The sequence below is a fragment of the Peromyscus leucopus genome, chromosome 3 (assembly GCF_004664715.2).
Source record: "Peromyscus leucopus breed LL Stock chromosome 3, UCI_PerLeu_2.1, whole genome shotgun sequence".
Taxonomy (NCBI): domain Eukaryota; kingdom Metazoa; phylum Chordata; class Mammalia; order Rodentia; family Cricetidae; genus Peromyscus; species Peromyscus leucopus.
The window spans coordinates 141,813,009-141,838,727 of record NC_051065.1 but is presented as its reverse complement, the minus strand read 5'-3'; the positions used below and the strand labels follow the sequence as shown (position 1 = coordinate 141,838,727).

At 39.5% G+C, this 25,719-nt stretch overlaps 2 protein-coding genes across 6 annotated transcripts in view; both read right to left on the bottom strand.

Annotated features, from left to right (window-relative positions):
- Clec1a (C-type lectin domain family 1 member A) overlaps window positions 1-9,027 on the bottom strand; it is a 32,400-nt gene extending 23,373 nt beyond the window's left edge. For 3 of the 4 annotated variants that reach the window (XR_005091168.1, XM_028881503.2, XM_037204088.1), the window contains exon 1: window positions 7,414-7,952. Coding sequence is in view for 3 of the 4 variants with exons in the window: in XM_028881503.2 (XP_028737336.1) it covers window positions 7,414-7,525 (112 nt within the window). In the remaining variant the exon portion in view is untranslated. The other variant, XM_037204087.1, reaches the window with a different exon arrangement.
- Window positions 9,028-12,152: 3,125 nt separating this feature from the next.
- Window positions 12,153-25,504, bottom strand: Clec7a (C-type lectin domain containing 7A). Of its 2 annotated transcripts, XM_028881501.2 has the most exons (6): window positions 25,300-25,504; window positions 23,010-23,108; window positions 21,720-21,854; window positions 20,349-20,500; window positions 16,465-16,583; window positions 12,153-13,489 (listed from the first exon to the last, which is right to left on the bottom strand). In XM_028881501.2, the coding sequence occupies exons 1-6, from the start codon at window positions 25,400-25,402 to the stop codon at window positions 13,363-13,365; spliced, it is 735 nt and encodes a 244-aa protein (XP_028737334.1). In that variant the 5' UTR covers window positions 25,403-25,504; the 3' UTR covers window positions 12,153-13,362. The 2 variants fall into 2 exon arrangements, with proteins under 2 accessions (XP_028737334.1, XP_028737335.1); XM_028881502.2 differs by lacking the exon at window positions 21,720-21,854.
- Between the last annotated feature and the right edge of the window lie 215 nt (window positions 25,505-25,719).

Sequence of the window (25,719 nt, the reverse complement as noted above, 5' to 3'; positions counted from 1 at the left end):
GTAAAGATAGTATGGACACAGGAAATATGGTGCCTACCCACCTGAATTTACATGTAGCAAGGAAAATAATTCAAAATTCAGAGAGGAAACATTCAGAGAGGGTGTATTGATTTTGTATTTTAAAATGTGACTCATGTTTTTTAACAATCATTTCAGTAGTAGTTCACATTCTATTTAAAAGAAATGTAAAGCACTTTTCATAGATTATAGCAATTTCGTTATGATTCCACCTGATTTAATGACTTCCAGTAGCTGTATTGCAATTGAGACAAAAGTCCCAGAACACACCCTTTCTTAGCCAGATCCTATCCAGCTCTTCTTTTCCCAAGTGTCCCACGGCTGCTCTAGTGTTCTACTCACAGAACTCTTCTGTGATGTACTTGTAGCCCTCAGACTGAACTCTCCCTTAGTTCCCTGTGTTCTCGCTGCCTCTGTGTCTGCCGCTGAGCTCCCATGGTGGAATGGCAATGACCTGCCAGTTTCCCCTTTTCCTGCATGCTGTTTTCCCCTCTGGCCGTTTTTCTTCTTGCTGTGAGTCTAAAGTTTCTGAATTCTAATCCAAATTTCCCAATGATGCTGAACCATCTCTCTAGGGACAACTTCCTTCTTAAAAGAGATTTTTTTTTTTCTTCACAAAAATAAGCTGCCTGGAGTTGTTTAATTTGGGTTTGGCTATCTTGTAGTTTTGGGTTTTGCAGGAGAATCTCTAAGCTGACTCCTGAGGTATGTTTAAAAAGAGGTGTGGACAGGCCAAGGAATGATATAAACATCCCCAGGAATGCTGAGATATATATAGAAGAGAACACCACCTTCCTGTGTCTCTTAATACTGCTATGCTATAAAATGCTAGAGTGCCATTGTTGAGTTTTGAATATAAGCCCCTTTGTTGTTCCATGAAACTTGGCAGATGAAGATATTGTCATACTTAATTAGTTGTTCTTCACTGGGCATCAGAGGAAACCTCTGCACTCCCACAAACCAAGAGCACACTGGAAATGAAACAGACATCATTAAATAAAGGCTATAGGTGTAGCCCTGAAGGACAAGGGATCTTAGAAGCTGGAAAAGAAACAGAGAATTTAACTTCAGCAGTTTCTCCAAGGCTATGCTGGATACTTGAGGTAGAGATAGGATGAGCTCATTAGGCTTAGCCCTGTACTTTGTGCATTGCTGGTGAAATAGGAATCCCAGAGAAACATGTCAGCATGTCTGCTGATGTGTACGATATTTCAAAGACTGCTTTCTGAGCCTTTCACACCATTGTACTCTTGACAGATTTCAAGGACGGAGCATCCCTAGCCCAGATCTGGCTTCTGGCTATAATTTTAAGATTAAATGTTGTCTTTTCTGGAACTCCTTCTTCTTCTTCTTTTACTTGTCACCCACTCTACACAGTGACCTCTTCATGGGAATATGTGAGGTTGAAGTCTCTTTTTTGTATGAAGTAGCACCAGAGAGGCCACTAGACTTTATAGATCAACTTTCATATTCTCTGCATGTAAATGATGCTATCCTTCCTATTGTTTACAAAGGAGAGCACAGGGCCCACCTGGGTATTCTTTCCATATGGAATGACTGAGGGGTCCTGGGTAGGAAGCAGGCTGAAGAATTTATATCTAAGAACATATCAGCAATTTCAGAATATCACAAGTTTCTAATCTGTAAAAAAGTGCACTTATGTTCTTAAGTAAACTATGAGTGAGTCCATTTTATAACCCAATGTAGTTATTTAGTTAATGAAATATAGTTTAAATATAAAATTATCAAGCCAAGCATGATGGTACATACCTTTATTCTCAGTACTTGGGAAATTGCGGCAAGAGGATTGCTGTGAGTTTGTGGCCAACAGAGACTACTACATGGTGAGCTTAAGGCCAGCCTGGGACACAAAGCAAAACCTTGTCTCAATAAAGAAGAAAACAAACAAAAACTATTAATGATGGCTGCCAAAATTCTTAAATTACCAAAATAAATGTCTTAAATGAACTGCCTTATCTGTTTTCATGAACACTCTCTAGAACAGAGATTATCATTCTATTTTGCAGGTGGGGAATGTCTTGCTCTGGGGAATGTTCGATATCCTACAGAGAAACATGTAGCCACTATTAATAACAGTGAGTGAATTGTATATACTGCTGTACTTCATTGGAAGCCTCCCCAAATTATTCAAGTGTGTAATTGCATTTAATCCTTATTTAGATAAGAAAATGGTTGTCCAGAAGTCTCTTTCTTCTTAGGTGTGTGCCGAGAGCAACAACAGAGCCTGAAGAGCAAACCACTGAACACTGTCAATTATAACCCTCCTCTCAACTTCTTACATTAACATTCAACCTTTTATGGAAATCCTATTTGGAATTATAAAAAGACCCCAGTGTCTGAGGGTTTGTAACTTCTCATTCCTACATTACAAATTATCTCAGTTGGGATTATAAATTATAGTTCTCCACTCTTCCAAAAAGACTAACTTTATAAAATACAAATGTAATCATACCTTGTTTTTCTTTTCCCCCCAATCATTTTTTAAGCAAAATTTATTAGCAAGGGCTCCAGACTACTATTTTTAAACCTCTGTTCCTTTCCTAAATTCTCTGCATCCATTTCTTCCTTTGAGGACTTCCCATCTTCAGCAGAATAGTCCCCTGTAACAAGTTTTGTCATAATTCTCAAAGCCAACTTAGGCTGATCTAAATCCTAATCCAAAATTAGTACCATATTTTTTCCACCAAATTCTTATTTGTCTTAGTTTTGTTCAACATTTTGTTCAAGGCTAGTTGTTCCTTTACGATATCACTTCTACACTGTCATCCACAGAGTGGAAAAGTCACCCAATGCTCCAACTTGCTCTTCTGGCAAATCCAGGCTGAACCTTGTAGATCTGGGAAAACTGACACCTTCTCTCGGGATGCACAAAGCAAACAGTCATTTGCTCAGTTCTGAGTGCCTTCTGTGGTCTCCAACATGTCTTCAACAACACTAAATACTTTTAACTGTTGATTTTGATTATTCTGTGGTTTCAATTGCCTCAAAAAAATAGGACCTCCCCAGTGCCTACCATGGTGCTTAATATTTAGTGGGTATGACTAAAAGATGTGTGAGATCATGGGGATGTGGCTTGTTCCTTGTTGCAATGCAGATGTATAAAAATGAAACTAAAAAGCTGGAAAAATTGGAACAATATTGCAATAATAAGGGTATGGCAAAACAGAACTTGAATTGATTTTTAAATGTGTTTTTCAAAGTATCATTAATGAAAGTGTTTTTTCTTATCCTTTTGGTAGGATAGCATTCCCACTTCAATGGGAATATTAGTTTTTCTGTGACATCATTCCTTTACTCTTGATGTTGTTCAGGTGAATTGGCCAGCCTGGGCTTCTTTTCAATTTACAGCGTGGCTAGAGTTTTTCCCATCTTAAAAATTAATTAAAAATGTTCTCACTCAATCTTGTGGCACCTTGCAATAACACATTGTATTTTCTTTAAAGAAGAAAAATAAATGAAATGGGAAAATTCATAGTTTCACTTCATCATCAGCCCTTTTTTGATACATTGCTATAAAATTACCAACGGCCTAACCAGTGTGGTGGCACACAGCAGTGATTCCAGCTCTTGGGAGAACGAGATAGGAAGAGTTTAGAGTTGAGGACCATTCTCATCTACGTAGGGAGTTTTAATCTTAAAAAAGATGATTATGATGATAAGCAAACTTCCATTTTTCTCTTTATTGTTGAAACAATAGACTGTGTTTAGTCTCCTCTTAAACGATCTGCAGTGTCTGTTATTTTTAACATTCCACAATTGCTTATCATTGGCTTCCCCATTATTTTGAGTTTACTCTCCCAATGTTCCTGATGCTTCTTTCTGCCAGAGCCCTGCTTCCACATTCTCTGGTGCTCCTTCCTAGTAGCCTCCCATTGGGCCCTCTTGTTCTTCAGGCTTTGTGGCTGATACTCCCTGGATTCTGTCTTTGCTAGTCTGTTTTGTTTTCTAGATTTCTGGCTTTATATTTCCTCCCTTGGTGATCTGATTCACTCATATCAATTTTTAATTTTTGTTCACATCACTTAAGTGATTTATTCATTTATCATGCCACTGATTACTACATATATATTTAGCCCAAAATTCTTACCCTGAACCCACATTCTTCAAATATATGTGTCTTTAGATAATTCAAATGCATTTCACCTTACAGACCCTTGGACTCAGGCTGAATTTGTCACCCTATGATTCTTCCTGTGGTTTCTACTACAGGTCACAACAGCACCTCCCACACCACATCTGACAGTACTTATCAACCTTGGACTGACATCTCTTTCCTGTCTCCTCACAAGTAATCCAATGCAGTCCTTGAATCTCCTCCCCTCAATATCTACCCAACTGCTTTCTTCTCCTTCTTCTTACGCCCTTCCTCAGTTGAGGATTCTTAACTCTTCCTGGAGTACTGACAAAACAGGTATTAGCTCATCCAGGTCTGTGCGTTCTCCTTCAGCCTATCCTCAGCCTAGCCTAGAGATACTTCTAAGAACACATCATTTGTCTCATTGTATCTTTTTCTCTCCCACTGATTGCATTTTAACTACAGAACAAAACCAAAACACTTCAGGTGGCCTGAAAGACCCTCTTTAGCTCTCCAGACCTGCTCCTCACAGCCGTAGCGTCCCTCAGCTCTGTACCTCAGCCGTACTTACTGCACACATTTCTCTGAAAACACAGAGTTCCTTGAAGTCCTCATTTTCCTTTCATAAGTATTTCTTTGTGGAACATCCTCAAGTCTGGACATTCCCATTCCTGGTTCTTTATAATATAGGAAATCCTAAAACCCACTCAATGCAATGACCACTCTCTTGAGAGCTTTCTGGATCCCTTTAGCCCTCTAGACACAAATGGCCAGGCTTTCATGTGTCTCATGCACATGCTCCAACACAGTATGTTATTATACATAAAGCTTAGTTGAGAACCAGCTTCCCTCATAGCTCATAGCTGAGGGCCTGTTGTATTTGGCACTGTGTGGCCAGTCCTTTGCTCACCTGATCTGAATTTGTGGAAATTGTGTGTACAGTTACTTCTTTTATTTTTGATTTTCAATCATCTTAACTGCTTGCTATTTTTAGACAATCATGATTGTTATATGAATAACATTAAAATCTCAAAAAGGAAAAACTACCTGCAGTGTTTATTCCTGTTAGTTCAAATGGAAAAGTTTAAAAAAAAATGCCCACTCATATTTATTGAACCTGAAATTGCCAGAAAAAAGAAATACTCTTTCTGCAGCATAGGTATATCAGATGTGTTCTCTTAGGAAATTTTTTGTGACATTCTTCTACACATTTGCATATCACAGGATGAAATCAGCACATCACACAGGCTGAGGAAACCTTTTCCAGATGTTTGACTCGGACTCACTTCCCTGTAACCTCTCCCACTGTTCCATTTCTGCTTCTTACAAAGAGGCTGCCAAATGTTGTCCCAAGTGCTTCATCTTGCCCCACCTCTGTCTCCACCCTTTCATCTCGAGGTACTTCTTTGTACACACTGTTCCTGCTTATGTTAAGGTGGAAACACAAAGTCGCACAGGGCCCTCTCGAAACCACAGCCCTGTGAGCGGATTGTTCATGAGACTGGCTGGAAGAAGGCCTTTCGAACCCCGTCTGAAGCATCGCCCATATCCTGCAGCATCTGCCCTCCCTCTGGTAACCACTTAGCTGCAGGTCGAGGAAGCTGGAAATCCCCGATATCCTTTAAAGAGCTCTCCGGGTTGTTTAGTGGGAAGCAAGAAGCCATACCAGTAGGCCTCAGGCCGATAATCATTTATTAAAGGAGACTTTATGGAGGAAAGGGGGGGGGGAATCCTGACAGTTATTTGATAAAAGAGAGAGCGGTACAAAAATGTGTCCTGATTCACAGAAGTGAATAAACCCTGGGTCTGTTCACAGGGGAAAGTAAATGTTTAGAAGACACAGCAGGGCATAAGTGCCGCTGATGGAGACTGACACAAAAGTGCTAAACAGAACACTCTAGGAATGTGCAAAGGAGGAATGCTGAGAGAAACATTTTTAGAGTGTCTGTCTTGGTCATTCTTTATACTCTTGGATGCCTTGTAAACAAGTTTTATTACTTCTATTCGCTGTTAGCTGAAGTTAATATGAACAGATATGCATAAAGTACTTAAAGTAACCCCAGGCACAGCATATACATTAATGCCTACCTCCCATTATTAATGCCTTGTAAGCAATGAAACTAAAGCCCCAAGACCCTAAAATCACACAGTTATAAGTACCCTACTTGGTATCAGAACCTGAACATACGGCTTGATATCTATCTGTATTATGGAGTGGGATTTTTGCTCTAGAACCACGTCATGTGTCTGCCGTGGACCAACCAGGTAAGGCCCCCATCTACTTGTGTGAACTATAAAAATGAGTGGAATGGGAAAATGATACTCTGTGGTAAGAAAATAGGATGATATAAGCTAAATCAAATGTCTTCTAAATATGATTCAATCATGTCAATATTTTGAAATCAGTAGAGCAAGGGGGGCAGAATATGGTAATGCACGTTTATAATCCAGCTACTGAGGAGACAGAGATAGGAATGTTGCAAGTTTGAGGCCAGTGGGTGACTTAGTGAGATGTTGTCTCACTTTGATTCAAAGGAATTCTATAGCATAGCTCAGTGTTATTCTGTTGCCTATCATGAGGAAGACCCTACATTCAACCTCACAGAAAGGGCTTGAGGGAACTAGGAATTTGATGCAAATGAATCTGAGCTCCCTATTTAGGTTACTAAATCACTGAATTTGAGACCTGAGAGGACGCATTGGGAAGGATTTACTTCCGCTGCCCTTGATCACAGAGGATAAAACCAATATATGATGCTAGCATGACTCCTCCAAGGTCTTTCAGATTCAAGATGCAGAAATTCTAACAAATACCCGAGTTAATTAGCCTGCTTGCAAATCTCTCCCTTAAAGTCAAGAGTTCAAAACTGACAAGCCCCCACCCCCAATATGGTTGTTTTTAATTAACCTAAATTTCCAAATCACATCACAGGTGACAATCCGCACGGACAACAACAAGCCGGCCTAACTGGCCTTCCTACGAAAGGAAAAGGAAACAGATGTTGCTTTCAGGTATATACAATCTCATCTTTCCCTGCTATACCTAATCAGAAAATCCTTGCGAACTGCTAAACCAGCGACAGAATGTTAGAGAATCAGGCCCCTGCGTGTATTTCTATTTTCAGACCTTACATGTGTGCAGACAAGTTGTGGAAAGTGCAGTTACCCCTCACTGTAAGCACGGGAAGATTCCCTCCCTTCCCTCTGCCTCGCATATGCCTAGGAAAAGTGCCTCATCTCAAGAATTTATTTCTCCAGGGCTCTGGTCTGCTTGGACTCTAGGAGACAGGAGTAAGTACCTGAGTGCCTGGGCTCTGCCCGTCTGGTGACTGTGGAAGCTCCAGAATACAGGCTTACGGTGGTGTCATCGTCATCGAGCATGTCCCTGGTGCTGCTGTATTTGGCCTGCATCCTGATTCCTGCAGAGCTGCGGGTGAGATGTGCTCAGATTGCTCCAGGCCGCGTGTCGAACGTCAGATACCTCAGGAAACCAGGCACTGGGAGGCATTCCTAATGGTCTCTCCTTGCAGGCTGCAGGGGAAGCCTCTGACTCCAGTTCCTGCATGGAGAGGCCCGGCCCCTCCCCTGCGAGCTTGTACTCAGAATGCCAAGTTAGTCTGGCTGAGGGGAAATCGCATGTGTTTTCTGGCTGGGCGGTCCCTGAACAGTTATTAAAATATCTGCATTTTTTTTTCAGACCACGTGTGTTTCTGTTTACAAGTCTTTCAGTTACAAGGTGGGGATGACGAGCTCTCACAGTAGCACCCAGGGTCCTCTGATGCTAAAGCATAATCAGAGCTGAACACAGCTTCTTACCCAGCATGCATCACAGGCTGATTACTCACCTGTACCTTTGGGGAAATTGAGGACACTCTTCCTGTCTCCAAGGGCAGAGTGCAAAGCATCACTCACTGGAAGTCCGAGCAGCAGGCCTCCTGAGAGACTCTAATCGATTTGATTCTTTCATTTTACTCAAAAAGAAATTGAAAGCTATCTAGGTGAAGTGATTTCTTTAAAAGTCACAAAACTGCTTAGGGTCAGGTTAGCTCTGGAAGTTTTCTCCTGCTGTCAACTTCACCCTCTTTCTTCTTACAGTATCTGGACTTGATTTAACATTTTATAACACATCAGACACATTGTGATCATGAGCAATCCCATGCTATATTAGCAGTCCCAAACTTACAGCACCGTTACCAACCACTGTGCAATTTTGGGACGACAACTAGCAATGTGTGCCTACACTTGTTAAGTCAAGACAAGAAATGAGAAAATTGTCTCAGACAATGTCCAGCAGCTCCTCCTGAACCAGTCTAGTTTAATTCTATTATTTGTCTGGTTTTTGTGTGGCAACAACAGAGAACCAGATAGTGCATACACAATAAAAAATAATTTCTCATATTCTGGTTCAAGATCAAGGTGCTGGCAAATTCAGTGATGGGATGAGGGATGCATCCTCTGAGGGCTATACTGTGGCCATCATATGGTGGGAGGAGTGATGTCAGGCCAGTAAACATTATATATAATATATATATGTGTGTGTGTGTGTGAGAGAGAGAGAGAGGGGGGGGGTGGGTAATGGCTGCCTAAGACAAGCACACTAAATACCAACCAGTGTTGAAACAGAGTTAAGTCAGCCAGAGCCTATAAGAGACCATCAGAAACTACAGATTGTGAATTCACATGTATTTCAAGCTGTATGTTGTTCACCCTATTATTATAAATTTAAAATGACTAGTAATGGGAACACTTTAGTAAATAATGACTTGTTAAAAAGTCAAAGGTTTAAAAAATATGTCTGTTCCTTTGCATCAGGTTGAATATTTGAATGCTCTAGAAAGAAGGAGGCAGTGAGAATTCTGAAAGTCGTTATGTGAACTGCAGAGGAGATGAAGTATTAAGAAGCTAGAATGGCATGCGCCACCACTGCCCGGCAGAGCCAGTCGGATCTCTGTGAGTTCGAGGCCAGCCTGGGCTACCAAGTGAGTTCCAGGAAAGGCGCAAAGCTACACAGAGAAACCCTGTCTCGAAAAACCAAAAAAAAAAAAAAAAAAAAAAAAAAAAAAAAAAAAAAAAAAAAAAAAAAAAAAGAAGCTAGAATGTTAAAAATTACAGAGTAGCTATGGTAGTACATATCTGTAACCCCAGCATTCATGGGGCTGAGAAGGAGGGCCACAAGTTCAAAGTCAGCCTGGACTTATAGGAAGACTCTGTGAAATGTAGAAAGAAGAAAGAAGGAAAGAAAGAGCAAAAGAAAGAAAGAATAAAAGGACAGGAGGGGAAGCAAGGAAAGAAGGAAGGAGGAGAGAATGAGCAGTGGGAAGAGGGAGGTAAAGGTGAGGGATGTGTGAGAGGAGGAGAGAAATTACAAATAGAGCAGGAAAATAAGAGGAGATTCTACGAATTGTGTTTCTCGTGATACAATAAAGCAGTAATCAGCACTGTTTGTCAAGTTGCAGTTATTCAAGTAGATCCTTGCTAATTTTTGACCACACATATCAACATTTGTACTATGTTTCTTAAGTATTTCAACAACAACGACATTATTTTCTAAGTATGCTATGCTGTAGGTACAGAGTCTTTTGGATACAAAAGCCCCTGGCTCTTTTAAAGCTTATGTCCTATGAGGAAAATTCAACTACTGTAAAGGTTGAGGCAAATGTATAAAGAACCAAGGAGCTCAAGGAAGGTAATGGAAGAAGGCTGATGATTTGAAATAGAGTAACCAGGGATGCCTCATTTACTTCAGAGGTGATATGTGTGCAGACTTGGGAAATAAGACAGAAGGCTCTGCAGCCATCTCAGTGAGGCTCACTCAAAGAGGACAGAGAAATCACAAAGACTGAGGTGCAGATGGGCCTGAGACACCACAGAGAAGCCAGCATCCTGACTGGAGAAGTGCAGATGCCAGAAATACCTCAAAGGATGAAGGGACTTAGAACATATGAGGTCTCAAAGACAATTAAAAAGGCTATTTTTGCTATTACATTTTGTTTTTACTTTGAACCAATGAGAGCTTTTAGTAGAGACATGACATGACTATATTTTAATTAAAAAAACCTTCTTATAGATTCTTTTGGATTTCACATTATGCATCCCAATCCCATTCATCTCCATCCTCTGCCCTTGCAACCTCCCCATCACCAAATAAAATAAATTTTAAGGGAAACACACACACACACACACACACACACACACACACACACACACACACACACACACACCAAAAAAAAACAAAAACAAAAAAAAAAAAAAAAACCAAAACCAAAGTCTCATCATGGGAGCTATAGTGTGACACAGTGAGTCACACAGTATACCTTTTAGACCATACATCTTTACTTGTAAGTGTTCTTTGCAATACGTCACTGGTCTGGTTCAAGGCCTCTGGCTTTCTGCTATACCCTTGGTACTGGGCCCTCACTGGGACTCCTCTTGGACATACTGTTGTTGCCTTGTGTCATGGAGATCCTGCAGCTTTAGATCTTCAGGTCCAGCTCCTTCCATGCTCCAGCGGTTCATAGATGAGGTGGATGTTGGGATGGGCCAACTCATAGCCCTGGTTCTGAGTCAGGGTGGTAGCTGGGTTGGTTAGCCTGCCAGCTTTTCCTCCTCATCACCACCAGTGTGAGCTCTCCAGCACTGCCCCCAGCTAGCTCACCCACTGCAGGAGTTTAACAAACCTACTCAGCTAAGTTTGAAACACATTGTAAAGGGATAGAGACAAGATTAGGGACAACTGCCCAAATTATTGTGGTGTCCAAGGCAAATGAATGCAGGAGTCCCTCAGTAGATGTTTCTTCAAATTTAACTGTCTGGAATTCATCTTTCAGACTTGAGTTCAGCTAGCAGCTGTTATCCCATCTTTGTCCCTTGGACAAATATGTGTGTTTCTGTTCATATGTACATTAATATGTAAGTTCTCATGTAAACAGTCTGTCAGCATGCCAGGTAATAGCAAACCCTGGACCACCCGGAGCAGATTCCTTTCTATGATAGCTCTGGTTCTACTTGATCCTTTGCCTACACACTGGGGGATTTCTCAACGGCTTGATCCTAGTAAGAAAATCTTGATTTCAGCATCCAGATTTATTTTCTTTGATGATGATAGTTTCTCGAACTTACCTGTCCAATTCTAGGTACCCAGAAAGAGCCAAATGGAAGCTAAAGTTAAAATATTTGCATATTAGGCTGAGGAGGTGGCTCAGTAGATGCTGTGTAAGCATGAGAATCCGATTTTGAGTCTCACTATTCACACAGAAGCCATTTACAGTAGCCCACATCTGCAACTCCAGAGCTGGGTGAGGGAGTGACAGGTGGATCTGGGAACTGGTTGGTCAGTCGGCATAAGGAGACACTAAGACCACATCCCAACAAAGAAGATGGTGGGGAGTGATAGTGGATGACATCAGATGTCAACTTCTGATCTCCAAGTGTGCACAGGTAAGTGAGCGTACACATGTACACACATGAGCTCATGTGTGCACATATACAACATTCAAGTCTTCTCTACATCTCATCCTGTGCTTAAGTATTTGAGCCAATTAATAATTCTTCTCTCAGATTTATCTCTGTCTCCTCTTCAGTATTTTCCGACTTTGAGAATTCAAATTTGAATATTAAAAGATGAGTGCAAACTTCACAAAACTGTTTGTTTTCCTCAGACTTTTCAAAATCTTCAAGAACACAAATTTATGCTCCAATGTAGAAATATCTTGTATTCATATCCCCCATCTAGTATCAAATTAATCAACCCTTTTGGGGAGAAGGCAAATTATGTTAGTGATTGCTACACATAGGCAGGTTATTCAGAGGTCAAACATACTTGAATAAGCAGTTTTTCAATTGAGGTGAAAGTTACACAAAATCAATCATTTTCAAGTGAACGATTCAGTGGACTTAGCACAATTTCTGCCCACATATTAATCAGCCTGGGGAAGCTACAAATGGCTCTTCAGCAACTTGGAAATTCACACTGGAAATGTGAGTGGTGTGAATGGAGAAGCTTAGAAGCTAACAGGACAGATCCCACCAGGAAACATAGTCAAATTCCAATCATACTTTTGTAAAGAAACGACTAAAGAATCAATTGTGAACTGCAAAATAGTACATCATAAAAAAGACAAAACATGTTCTGTGCTCCAAAACACTAATCCTAATTGGATGCTTTTTAAATATGCACTATCACATCCAATTTCTCTTTCAAAATATAATCCTTAAGGAGAATGCTTTCTGTAAGTGAAGCACCTCTATGATTTCATGTTACATCAGGTTCTGCTATCAGAGATATGGAAAGACTCTTTGGGTTATCTAGTTGAGGAAGAATTTGGGGTCACTGCTTTTCAGTGATCATCATTTTAATCATGATCATGTGGATGAAACTAACAGCTTTATTTGTAGTGAAGATTTTCTTCCCTCAGTTCTTTACCTATCAGTTTAGAAGTACATTTTGCCTTTGTACTGATAGATACTGAGCAAATCACACAAACACAATGAACACTCCAGTAACAATTTCTGAGTACCATTAATATACACAGATACACACATATATATATCCTACTAGTCCATTTAGTGTTACTGGTCTGTGCACATGTTTAATGCTGACTGCTCGGGGTTCAGTAACCCATCAATCAGGAAGCTTGTTCCTAGAAAAAGCTCTTCTTCCTCTTTCAGCATCATTGATCACATGTAGTTCTTTAAGTGGGAGATGAGACCTTGTGAAATGCCTACATCCATGTTGGCATATCAACTAAAGTTGTCATCATTCAGGTCTTGTTTAATGGATCATATTGTTGATATTTTGGGGATACAGCTTCCCTGTCCTGTCTAGAAGACACTAGCAGTAGGCATCCTGGTCCTCTGGCTCTTATAGTCTTCAGCCTCCCATCTACAGCAATATTCCCTGACAGGTATAGGGGTTTTGTTGCAATTGTACCATTTGGGTCTGGGAACCTCGTGTTCACTTATTCTCTGTATTTCTTAGTGGCCTCACTCCATATCTAGTGGCTTACTAACTGGAAGGTAACACTACTCTCTTTATGAAGCTGATAAGAACAGAAGTCTCTCTTCATTCACGTTTTCAGTTGAAGTTAAAATTTAACAAGGTCTCTTAGCATTTCTGTATTTACTCTGATTTTCAATATTCATCTCTCCTGTTCTGTTGTTTTTGTTGTTGGTGGTGGTGTTGGTGCTATGTGTGTGTCCCACCCTTACAGTCTCACATGCTTATCGCTTCTTCATCTCCATCCTTATATTTACAGTTGCTTCTCACAGATACTGAATGAGGAAATATTACAGATTTGATTGTAGACCTCTGACCCATGAATCCATACACAATTGTGCAGTAAGCTTTCCTGGGAAGCTGTATCTCTGACTTGAAACCTGTTAAAAGAAAATACAATGAGGCAATTAAAACAATCAGAGACCCAGGGAGACATTTAATGGAGCCAGAATGTTTAAGAACATTGGTAAAAACAAAAAACAAAACAAAAAAACAGTTTTGAGGCATCTAAATTATTAGAAAGGGAATCTTTAATTTAGATTGCATTAATACTTAAATGGTAATAGACTTGTCTTTATAATTAAGGTAAAAAAATGATTTTCTCCTAAGAAATGCTACTACTAATAGTTGCATAAAATAAAGAGCCATGACAATTAGTCACACTCAAGGAACATCATTGGGCCATAGTACAAAAGTCACCACCTGGTGAACTTTTTTACCTGGATGGTTGCTTCCTCTTGACCCTGGGGTTGGTAAACTGACAAAACCTGCTCTAGAAATGATGGAGGCTAAGATCAACCACCTTGATCCAAGCCTTGAGGAGAATTTTAACCAGTATTTTCCGAAAATTTCCCTGACATTCAGGTGGTTAGGGGCACAGATTAAGTTACTGCCACGCTGGAATCCAAGGAGTAGTAGCATTTTAAAATGTGAAGCCCATTTTGTGATTTACAGAGAATCATCTAATTTCATGGTTGCAGTTGGAAAACAAATCAAGATGAATAAATGCTGCAAAAGAGGAAGAAGTATGTTTTGTGGATTATTAATGAATTCATTTGGCTTGAATTAGTAGACGTGAGATCGCTGAACACTATTGATGTGATACTGGGGGTTGGAGGGGCTTTTCATTCTCACCAATTCCTACAGGAAGCAGATTAAATGCTACTCTGTGAACTTCAAATTGATACAAGAAAACTTAAACAGTTCAAGAGGCAAATGTTAATAAGCACTTGTCAAACAGGATTAGGTATTTAAGAAAACAAACCAACAAACAACAAAGGCAGGTGGAGTTAGCAGGTACAGATGTAGCAGGAATCTTAACAGTTCTTATTAATAAAATCAATCCTGAGCCAGGTATTGGGGTGAACACTGGAAGATCAGAGAGACAGAACAGGCCACAGCTAACCTCACCTGGCCAACTTCTCAGCTGATCTTGTTTCCTCAAACTGGAAGCCTCTGTGTCTTCATATCCGAATGGCTCTCAGCTGAACTGTGCTGCTCAAAACCTAAAAGCTTAGCCAGCCAAATGCTTAACCAGCCAAATGCTTAACCAGGCCAAATGCTTCTAGTTTCTGGTCCTCACGCCTTATATACCTTTCTGCTTCCTACCACCACTCCCTGGGATTAAAGGCTTGCTTTCTGGGATTAAAGGCGTGTGTCACCATGCCTGGCCTTTCCAATGTGGCCTTGAACTCACAGAGATCCAGAGGGATTTCTACCTCTGGAGTGCTAGGTTTAAAGGTGTGAGTGCCACCATTTTCTAGCCTTTGTATCTAGTGCCTGTTCTGTCTCTGACCCCAGGTAAGTTTATTAGGGTGCACAATATTTGGGGGAACATAATACCACCACATACAGACCTTAAAACAACTGTGGATTCTAGGAGTTAATAGATAGCACTGAGGATATTATAAGCAAAAGAGGACTTGCAAATTGGTGACAGGAATTGATTTGTAAAAGAACTAAGCTAAAATATAGACAACAAAATTTAAAGTGACCTACAAGTGACAGAAAACAAGTAAACTGGAAAATTATGAGAAATAAACATGAAAAATCAGTACAATAAGAAGACATAAAGAAAGAAAGAAGAAAAGAAAGAGAGAGAGAGAAGGGAGGAAAAGGAGGAAGAAGCAAAGAAGAAGGGAGGGAGGAAGGGAGGAAGAAAAAAAGAAGGCAGAGAAAGAAGGTGATACCTAATAGGAAGGAAATGCAACAATTTTAGTCTACATATGCCTATTAATAAGTCTTCAAAAATGTCAAGTGAAAGCCTTAAAGAAATATAGGAGGACCCATGTGGGTGTTTCCAATACAAATCCCTGCCCTAGAAGAGGGAATTGCCATCACATGAATTTTGTTCTCCGATCACAGAGGAACTAAGCCTGAAGTCTAAAGGACAAGTAGAAATGTTAGAAGCACAGATATGTTTGTAAATTGAAATATTTATTTCTAAGTAACTCATGGATCAAAGAACAACTAACAATGGAAATCAGAAAGCATTCTGAACCAAATGACCACAAAGCAAAAGGAAGACTGCAGATAAGGAGTTAAACATCCTATATAAGAAATTAGAGAATTCAATTTGGCACAAAAAATTAGATGGAAGGCAATAATAAATATGAGAATTGATATTAACCAAAGAAGTGATAAAAGAGAAAAGGGGACATCAGTAAAATCAAAATATCTTTTTTAAAAATTAATTAAGTTGAATTAAATATATACTAATATTAATGAGAAAATGCATGCATATACATTGGAAGGGGCTATAATTTTATATTTACAAATGTTAAGAAAAAGATAAAGATGAATAGAAATTGCAAGGACTTCAGTACACAACTAGGAACTATTTGTAATAATTCAAATATAAGTAAGGTATGTTTAAAATTACATCACAAGATATGTCATTTCACACTGGCAGTGTGCAAAACACCTATGCTAATGATTTTATTTTTACGCCTTTTATGTCACCATTCTAAGGGAGAGCTACTCTTTCCATCCCCAGTTTTGGATAAAGAAAGCGGCACTCAAAGAAGTACACAGATTTGTCTGATGTCACATGTCTGGTGAGTAAATTAGTCATTACCTCAGAGTGAGGTGTGACTTCAAAGCCCGTGAATGCTCTTAGTCACAAGGCTGCAGTCAACAGCAGCACCTTTTCTCACCTGAATCAAATTCAAGGGAACTCCTGAGTTGGCAGCACCAGGTGACCATCCCCTACCACCTTCTTCTACCCCTTTCTTTCCATTCCTATCTCCCTTTTTCCCTGCCCCTCCACCATGATTTGTCCTTTTCCTCATGTGTGACCAGGCAAGTAGGTTCTTGATTGCCTGGCAGACTTCCATGTGCCTCTACAGGAACTTACGCGTTGGGAATGAACGGTGAGCCATCCTCCCAGAGCCACGGCCCTTCCGTCTGTCTACGAGAAAGGCCTATCCAAAATGAATTCATACGGTGAGAAGACGTTTGGCTTTCAATGAACTCCTGCAGTGAAACAAACACACACACACACACATCAGGGGGAACCCGAGACAATGCTATAGGCATTCAGAGACAATGAATCCCTTTAAAGAAGGATGTAATGTAAGACGATAATCTAGCGAGGACTGTCAGTCTTTGAATATCATTGAATGTCCAGAGCGTTATACTTTCTCATGTTAGCACCACTGTCAATTTTCCCATCAAGAATAGATTTATAATGTTAGTAGACAATCTGGACCAAGGTTAGGTGGTGGTCTTGCACTCCTTTAATCGCAGCACTTGGGAAGCAGAGCCAGGTGGATCTCTGTGAGTTTGAGGCCCCCCTGGTCTATAGAGTGAGTTCCAGGACAGGCTCCAAAGCTACAGAGAAACCCTGTCTCAAAACACCTACCCCCCCAAAAAAGTGGGCTAAGGAGATGGTCCAGTGGGTAAGAGTATTTGCTGAAAACACACAAGGACCTGGGTTTGAATTCCCAATATCCACATAAAAATCAGGTGTATCTATGCATGCTGTGTATCCTTGTACTGTAGGGGGTGAAGACAGGAGAATTCTGAGGCTAACTGGTTGTGAGCCTAGCTCTCCAGGTTCAGTACACACACCACCACCACCACCACCACCACCACCACCACCACCACCACCACATACTCACACAAACAAATATGCACACACATGCACGGGCATACATACATTTTGAATATTATTAAAGGACCAGCCTTAATAATATACTTCCCGGGGACTCAGAAGAGAAACTACAAACAGGGAGATTTATTTTCGGGAAATAAATCTAAGTACGTCAAGCTCTTTGTCCGTCTACTTTATTTCTCTGGGATAAAATCCTATCTACACAGCTACAGTTCTGTACTCAAGCCTAGTTCCTTTCTTGCCTGATTTGTCTCTACCTTTATCTGCTGTCCCCTCTACGTTCTATCTTAATTTTCTCATCTTAATTCTGCCTCATCTAGGGCCTTCTCATCTGTTTATTATCCATCTAGTACTTTCCTGTCTGGCTCTTCCTCATCTTCCATCCTGTCCTCCAGTTCTCTAGTCAAAAATCCTCTCCAGTCAAAATCGGCAATATTCTCTCTTCATTCTCCTTATACCTCAGATCCCCTCAGTCTCTGAGGTGTTCAGTTATAAACCCAAGCCATATCGATCCTCTGGCAGAGCAAGGTCACCAGGCTGGAATTCTTACAAGGGTCATAAAGGCAGGTAAGAATTTTCCTCAGGCAGTGGCTATCAGGCTTTCTTTTACAACCCAAATGAGTGATAATGATCAGTTAGTCAAGAAGAGAATTTATGTGCTCCATCTACATTTCTAGAAGTGGTTAGGTAAAAAAGTTAGGACTCTATTAGTAAGACTGTAAGGAAGGAGGGTTTCACCCTAAACTGCACAAGAAATAAAGCTATTTTTCCTGACCTAGGAGACAGGTGTTTCATTTGGCCTTGGATGCTTGATAGATATTTTAGATAACTACACTGTTAGGAGTTCTTGGAAGCAAGCATAGCATTATAAGAAAATCACTGTAGGAACCAGCTAATATATATACAAAAGCTAAAATATCACCAAGACTTCTTAAGCCATGGCTTGACTTTTGGAGAAGTCCTTGACTTTTCCAAGTAGTAGCTTTTTTTCACCAAGTAGCTAAATTTCACTACATTTTCCTGTGGCTTGCAGCACACACACACACACACACACACACACACACACACACACACACCCCACATATCAATACAAACACATATGCACACAAATGCTTTGTATATGTGATGATATACTGTGTCCCCCAATATATTGTGTACCCTAATAAAACTTATTAGGGTCAGAGGACAGAACAGCCACTAGATTAGACATAGAGGCCAGTCAGTGGTAGCACACACCTTTAATCCCAGTAAGTCATGGCAGGAAGCAGAAAGGTATACAAAGCTTGAGGACCAGGAACTAGAAGCTTTTAAGCAGTTCAGCTAAGACCCTTCTGGGTGAGGACTCAGAGGCTCTCAGTCAGAAGATCAGCTGAGGAGTTGGCGAGGTGAGATTGGCTGTGGCTCTGGTTTGTTTGTTTATTTATTTATTTATTTATTTTGGTTTTTCGAGACAGGGTTTCTCTGTGTAGTTTTGGAGCCTGTCCTGGAACTCACTCTGTAGACCAGGCTGACCTCGAACTCTCAGAGATCCGCCTGCCTCTACCTCCGGAGTGCTGGGATTAAAGGCATGTGCCACTGCTGCCTGGCCTGGGTTTTTTATTTTTAAGACCTCTTAAGATTTGTGTTACATGCATACATACACACATATGCACACACATATACACATAACACACACACACACACACACACACAGCTCATACAAGTCAAAGGGGCAAAACAGGCTTATTATATTAATATTCTGCCCCATTCAACAAACCTTACAAAATCCAGTGAGGTCCAACTCCCTGGCAGTTTCATGGGAAATAAGCCGTTAGTTTTTGCACAAGTGGCAAATATAAACTCATACTAGCTTTGCCAAGAAACGCAATGCTAAGGGTGAGACCCAGAGCCTGGCAGGTGCCAGGTAAGCACTCTACCACAAATCTGCATCTCCAGCACTGCAGTGCATGTTTTATGAATAACTAATCCAGGTTTCAATGAAGACTTGAATTGGTTACAAAAAAATTAGATGATCCTTTGCCAATTACAGGTTTGTATCAGAAGCCTTGTGGGTTTCTAATATGATTCTCTTCCTTGACTATATTCCTGCTTTTGTTAACTTTAACAAAAGCTACAGCTATTGCGTATAGCATTACAGACCAATAAAATGGAGCAGTGAAGATAGAGTGTACAGATTAGGACTATATTGTGGGATGCTTTCCATTGCTACCTTCTCACAGATCATTTGAATCAAACTCTTGCATGAACATGGATGGTAAGTCTTCTCCTGTTTTGACAACATGCATGGTAAGTCCTCCTGTTTCTACAAAATTTCTTGTTAATGGGAACACCTCTCAACTCTCAGGTTATCTGTTATTAATATATGATGTTCAACTATTAACAAATGTTGTTTCTATTTCAACTACATATAGAATGGTTAGTTTTTAAACCTCTTTGCCACTTAGAAGGAATTTGAGTTCAATCTTGGCCACAAGTGAGTTCTAGGTCTGTCTGGGCTAAGACGGAAACCATGCCCCCAAATTAAAAAACAAACAAACAAACAAAAAATCATCTCTTTGCTTTTCTTAGTATTCTGAAAAGAACAAACAATTCATAAATGTAGGATTTCTTTCTTGATAATTAAAATGACAAGTGGACAATTTTTCTCCTGTACTTCAACTTTGAAAATTGAAGTACAAATATACAAAAATTAAGAGCCCTTACCACTATATTCAAACAATCATAAAGTTTGTTTTAACTTATTTGTTTTAACATTTTTATGTTTACTTATTTGTTTTGTGCATTTGTGTTGTGTGGTGTGCCACAGGGCTCATATGGAGGTCAGAGGGCAATTTGTGGAAGTCTTTTATCCCCTTCCATTATATGAGCTCTGGGGACCAAATTCAGGTCAAGTTTGGTGGCAAGTGCCACTTTGCAAGCCCTGAAATTGTTTATTTTAAAGTAAAATTTGATCCCCTTTAAAATTAATTAATTAAAAATAAAGCAATATATTATGTCCTTTACATAATTTTGCATAATTTTGTAGTTACATAGAACATTGATGTTAACATTGTTAGTCCAAGAGTCTCCTTGCTCTGCTGAACCTATGTTCACCACAGGTAATTATAGCAGAAGTTTGTGCTTACAAATTCTTTTGAGTTGTCTATCTTCAGTAGATGAGCACCTAGCTGGGAGCAGTGTCTCTTACTTCCGGCCCAGGAATCTATTGACATCTTAAATAGATAACAGCTCTTCTCATGTATGATCCAATTAGGGGGGCAAGACCCAGGAAAAAGTCCTGGAGAGAAAAGATAACATCATGAAGTCCACAGTATACCAACTAATTCTAATTATTTAGTGCAGTTTCACAAATACCTGATAATGAGTTTTCATATATTTCATTAACACATATTTCATTTCTGACTCAAATTAGAGAATATTTTTACACAATATATTAAAATCCCTTTGTTTACTAAAAAATAATTAAAATTAGGGGCTGAAGTATTGGTTCAGTGGTTAAGAACATTGGCTGCTCTTTCAGAGATCTTGAGTTTGATTCCTAGCACCCCCATGACAGTGGATAACCATTTACAACTTCAGTTCCAGGAGATCTGACACTCTTCTGGCCTCTGATGGTACCAGGCATTCAAGTGGTACACAGACATACATGCAAGCAAAACACTCATACACATAAAAAAATTAAGTTTAAAATCAGTTGAGTAATTACAATGTTTAAATAAGCAACTAGTTATCTCTTCCATTATTTTAAATTTAGTCCCCAGACTCATTTTCTCTACTGCTCTTCCCTAAAGCAAACACACTCAAAATCAATTGCTACACATAGCTTCAGCTCACTTAATTCATCTTATGGAGAGCATAAATGTAATTGTTTGTATTTCAAAGACTCTTTTTTGTTTCATTAGCTAAAAACAGTGGGCAGGTAAGTCCAGAGATGGAATACTGAAGGGAATATATTGTCAGTCAACTATGATCCAATCAGAAACACAGGCAGAGTATAGAAAAATTGTTACAAAATCAGTTAAATGTTATGATTGAAAGCATTTGACCAGAGCTTTCAGGGATGTATGCCTCAGGTCCCTTTCTTCTGCATGTTCTTATTAGTGTTTACACTCTTGTCTTCAGTGTCCCTTCCTCACTTTTCCCCTGACATTCTTTTTCCCTTACGTATATCTTAGTCTAACAATATCACTGTAAAAATACCAGTTCCCTACAGACACTGCCTTTTCCTTTGCATAAAGTTAAATCACATCCGGTAGGTCTTGACACACAGCCAGAGACAAAAGCAGTTACTGATCCTTTTTGAAAGGGCTGTAGACTTGTGATATCATTTTATCAGGTGTCTAACAGGATGTGTTATGCTAAGGAAATATTGTTAGGCGTGTTTGCTTGGAATATACTGTTATTAGATGTAAACATATTCCCCACCCCAAGCCTCAGCACCAGGAAATGAACCTCTGGAATCCAGGATTCCATTGCTCCATTAGTTCTGCCCTTGCCTGTAGTCTGGGATGCCTTGGAGGGAGCCACCTTCTCATCTAAAGATGATTTTGTGGGTTTGTGGTTCTCTTTATTTCTTGACGGGAAGTTTTCTTTCTCCTCTGGATTTCTCCCTGAATTGAATCTCCAAAATGCTTCATATTTCACAAACAATAATAGTGACAGAAAAAAGAAAGTCATTCTGCTGTGTTTAAAAATTGAAATTCCAGCACCCATATTTTATGAAATCTCATAGGGATTATCTATGATTAATGATAAATCAATGATACATTACTGATATAAAGACAGAGTCTAATAGTTGATACATGGACAACCCATCAAATATATGGAAAGGAATAAGTAACTTCTATGAAGAAGGTAGCAAGAAGGAAATAACATAGATCTAACTGCAATTATAAAAGACTTGAAATAATAATAATTCAATGACAATATTACTCCACTTGCTTTCTTCTATTATTTAAAAAGGGCAGCTCTTTGTGAATTACCCAGCATGTAATGCATAGAATATTTTTGTACTAAATGATCATTTGACTAATTATGAGCAATTAAGACTCTCTGAAGGTATCATACAACTGTATTGACACAGGATTCAAGAGACATAGAAACCTAAAGAGATCTATTCATCCTTCACAAAATAATTTGCTTAGTGCTTTTTTTTTTTTTTTTTTTTTTTTTTTGATTTTTCGAGACAGGGTTTCTCTGTGTAGCTTTGCGCCTTTCCTGGGACTCACTTGGTAGCCCAGGCTGGCCTCGAACTCACAGAGATCCGCCTGGCTCTGCCTCCCGAGTGCTGGGATTAAAGGCGTGCGCCACTACCGCCCGGCTTTGCTTAGTGCTTTTTAAGTGCCTCAGGCAATAATTGATAGAGTCAAGATATTTTTTATTAAGATCGTGTGTAAGATAATTTCCAAGAATCACAAGGCTCACAAAATTACACACAACTCCTTTAATATAGCTGTGTCCAAGGGAAGATAACAGCATATTGTGTTTCCTTCTCCAGGTCTGTAAGTTCTCCTCCACTAACTTATCCTTTAAATTCCTCTTTAAAAAAAATTAAGCTATCCATGTGGAGTAGTAAAGCAATATAGCTAAGAATATGTGTTTTATTAAGCAGATTATCTACATTTCTACTCATGATCCCACCACTAATTTATAATGATGGAATAGTCAATCTTCCATTCTCTCCATTCCCCTATAAGTGAAATGGAAATTAATAGCAGGAACTCAATGGGATTGATGTACAGATTAATTGTCTGTGACTGTCATTAATCTCCTTCATCCATACTCACCTAGGACACCCAGGACTGTGGCAACCACTATTGCGACCAAGCACAGGATTCCCAAAGCCGCCACAATGAGACGCCAAGGAGGAGATGGAACCTGACTTCCTAAAAGCCAAAGAGATAAGAAAGAAAATAAGGAGAGTCTGTGGAGCCTTTTAATTGCTTAGCACACTGAAATGGGGATAGTTCTAAAGGGATCACCAGCCACTAGAGTCTAGTCTTGTAGTATGAGTCTCCATTGTTCCCCAGCTTCAGGGTGTCTCTTCTTCAGTTGTGTTATCATCTTTTAGCATCCTGTATATCATATACTGTTTCTATTTTAAGATCTATCTCCTGCTAATGGGATATTTTCATCTAGCATATGTTTTCCATCACTGGTATACCAACAACTAATTTTTAAAAATTCAAATTAAAGCTAGGTGGTGGTGGCACATGCCTGTAATCCCAGCAATCAGGAGGCAGAGCCAGGCAGATCTCTGTGAATTCACAGCCAGCCTGGTCAACAGAACGAGATCCAGGACTGGCACCAAAGCTACACAGAGAAACCCTGCCTTGAAAAACTAAAAAAAAAAAAAAAAATTCAAATTAATCTCTTCCTACTAAAGTATATTAGATCTGGGATTTAAAACTCTGTGATATCAGGCTATGCGTTCTTACTGTACACTCCTCAAATTCAGGTTTACATGCTATTCTATAGGCCTGGATGTTATTCATTCCCTGAAATCCTACTTGTTCATGGAGTGAACAGCTTTTTGTAGGACAAATAGAACCAACTATTAAGGGTAGCTTTTTTATGTCATTTATTTGGTACACTATTTGGACAAATTATTTTCCCTTCTTTCTATTTTTTTGTTTATATTAGTGAAACCGGATCAATAACAACTTAAAATACTATTGTTGGAAGTAAGTGATCTAAAATGCACAGAAGCACCCTTTGCAGCAATTGTGAGCACATAAGCCTTGACCTGTCCTTTACTCAAATTTTCTATCATTTTCCAAGCAAATTGCACAAGAAAGGAATTGTGTAAGTGGTTATAAGAGGAAAATAATTGCATAATGTGAACACCAAAAAGCAGAAGAAAGCAAATTGTGATGTCAGAACCTGTGAATCATCGCTTCCTTAATGATAACAGTGATCTGATTTTGTATTAAGCTTACCACACCAACAGCAGAAGCCCAAGTAACAGAAATGTGTAGCTGGAGAGTTTTATCGCTGGGTCCCGCCAAGCCCCAGCAGTCCCTTAGCCCACTTATAAAATAAACACACAGACGCTTATATTATTTAAACTGTTTGGCCTAATGGCTCAGGCTTCTTGTTAACTATTCTTATATCTCAAATTAATCCATTTCTATAAATCTATACCTTGCCACGTGGCTTGTAGCTTACCAGCATCTTCACATGCTGCTTGTCATGGCGGTGGCTGGCAGTGTCTCCTTCCGCCTTCCTGTTCTCTCAATTCTCCTCTCTGTTAGTCCCACCTATACTTCCTGCCTGGCCACTGGTCAATCAGTGTGTAATTTATTGACCAATCAGAGGAACACATTTGACATACAGACCATCCCACAGCAGAGATGCCCAATAGGAGACTCAGAAAGAGAGTAAAACACTCACCCCATGAGGAGAGAGAGCCTTTAACATCCTGTATATCTTGTACTGTTTCCATTTTAAGATCTATCTCCTGCTAATGGAACACCTTTTATCTAGCATATGTTTTCTGTCACTGATATACCAACAACTAGTTTTTAAAAATTCAAATTAGTCTCTCCTCACAAAAGTTTATCAGACTTGGGGTTTAAAACTCTGTGACTCCTGGCTACTCTTTGGGTTTAACCAAAGATGTATTCATTTTTATTTGCCATGCAATCCACTATGATTTCATCTCCCACCCCTTTGGCACTATATATTGTAATATTGTATAGGTTCATTTACACTATTTCAAGTTTCCTAGTCATCTTACAACTTACTATGAGACAAGCAAGAAGCAACTCACTAAAATTCGTTCATTTTTGTCTACTACTCATTTGTTACCAGCCTCCCAGATAAAGCATCTGTGACTATAGAGCAGAGTAGTTCTGTTTCCTGCTGCAAATCAAAAGCAGTCTATGAAGGTTGTTGAGTAGTTTCCAGGAAAAGAAATTTGATAGACACCCAAGGGATCTGTGATGACTTCCAGCAGCCTTTAAAACTATATATCAATATATATTCCAGTAGGAAGTTCTACAAATCACAGGCTCTCCAGGTCTCTACTTTTGTTGATGAAAATGAAGGTTCTATAAGTAGAAAGAAAATGATTACCTTTCTCTGATCCTACAGGTCTTTTGTGGATGCCTTGAGTCCTGAAGTCTAGTTTAGTATATCCATCTTCATCCAGATTCTCTAGATGAGAATGATATTCCATTGTTTCAGAGGGCCTTGGTTTGGCATAGAACTTGAATGTTCCTTGCAAAGAAATAACTGCCAGGGTAAGGCTCTCTAAACCAAACTCTGGAACAGCTCTTTGCTGAGGTTTATGGAGCTCAGCTTAAGTAGTCTAGCCAGTACGCAAAGCAGGAAATAAAAACCACATTGGAGTAATTTCCCATTTTTTTTTTTTTTTTTTTGCCTCTAGATCCTGTTTTTGAGGCTGTAAATTCTGAAGAAAGAAGAAATGTTGTATAGCACATGGCTGTTGTTGGAGGTCAGTTCCATGACTGATACATAGATTGATGTCTTTAA

Bases quoted from the DNA above. Each gene is read 5' to 3' on its own strand.
- Clec7a (XM_028881501.2), bottom strand. From the start codon at position 25,402: ATGGAATATCATTCTCATCTAGAGAATCTGGATGAAGATGGATATACT. The intron at 21,855-23,009 runs GTGAGTATGGAT...TGAAATATGAAG, and splicing joins CACAGTCCTGGGTGTCCTAG to CATTTTGGAGATTCAATTCA. The intron at 16,584-20,348 runs GTAAGCACAAAC...GTTTCACTGCAG, and splicing joins TAGACAACTCAAAAGAATTT to GAGTTCATTGAAAGCCAAAC.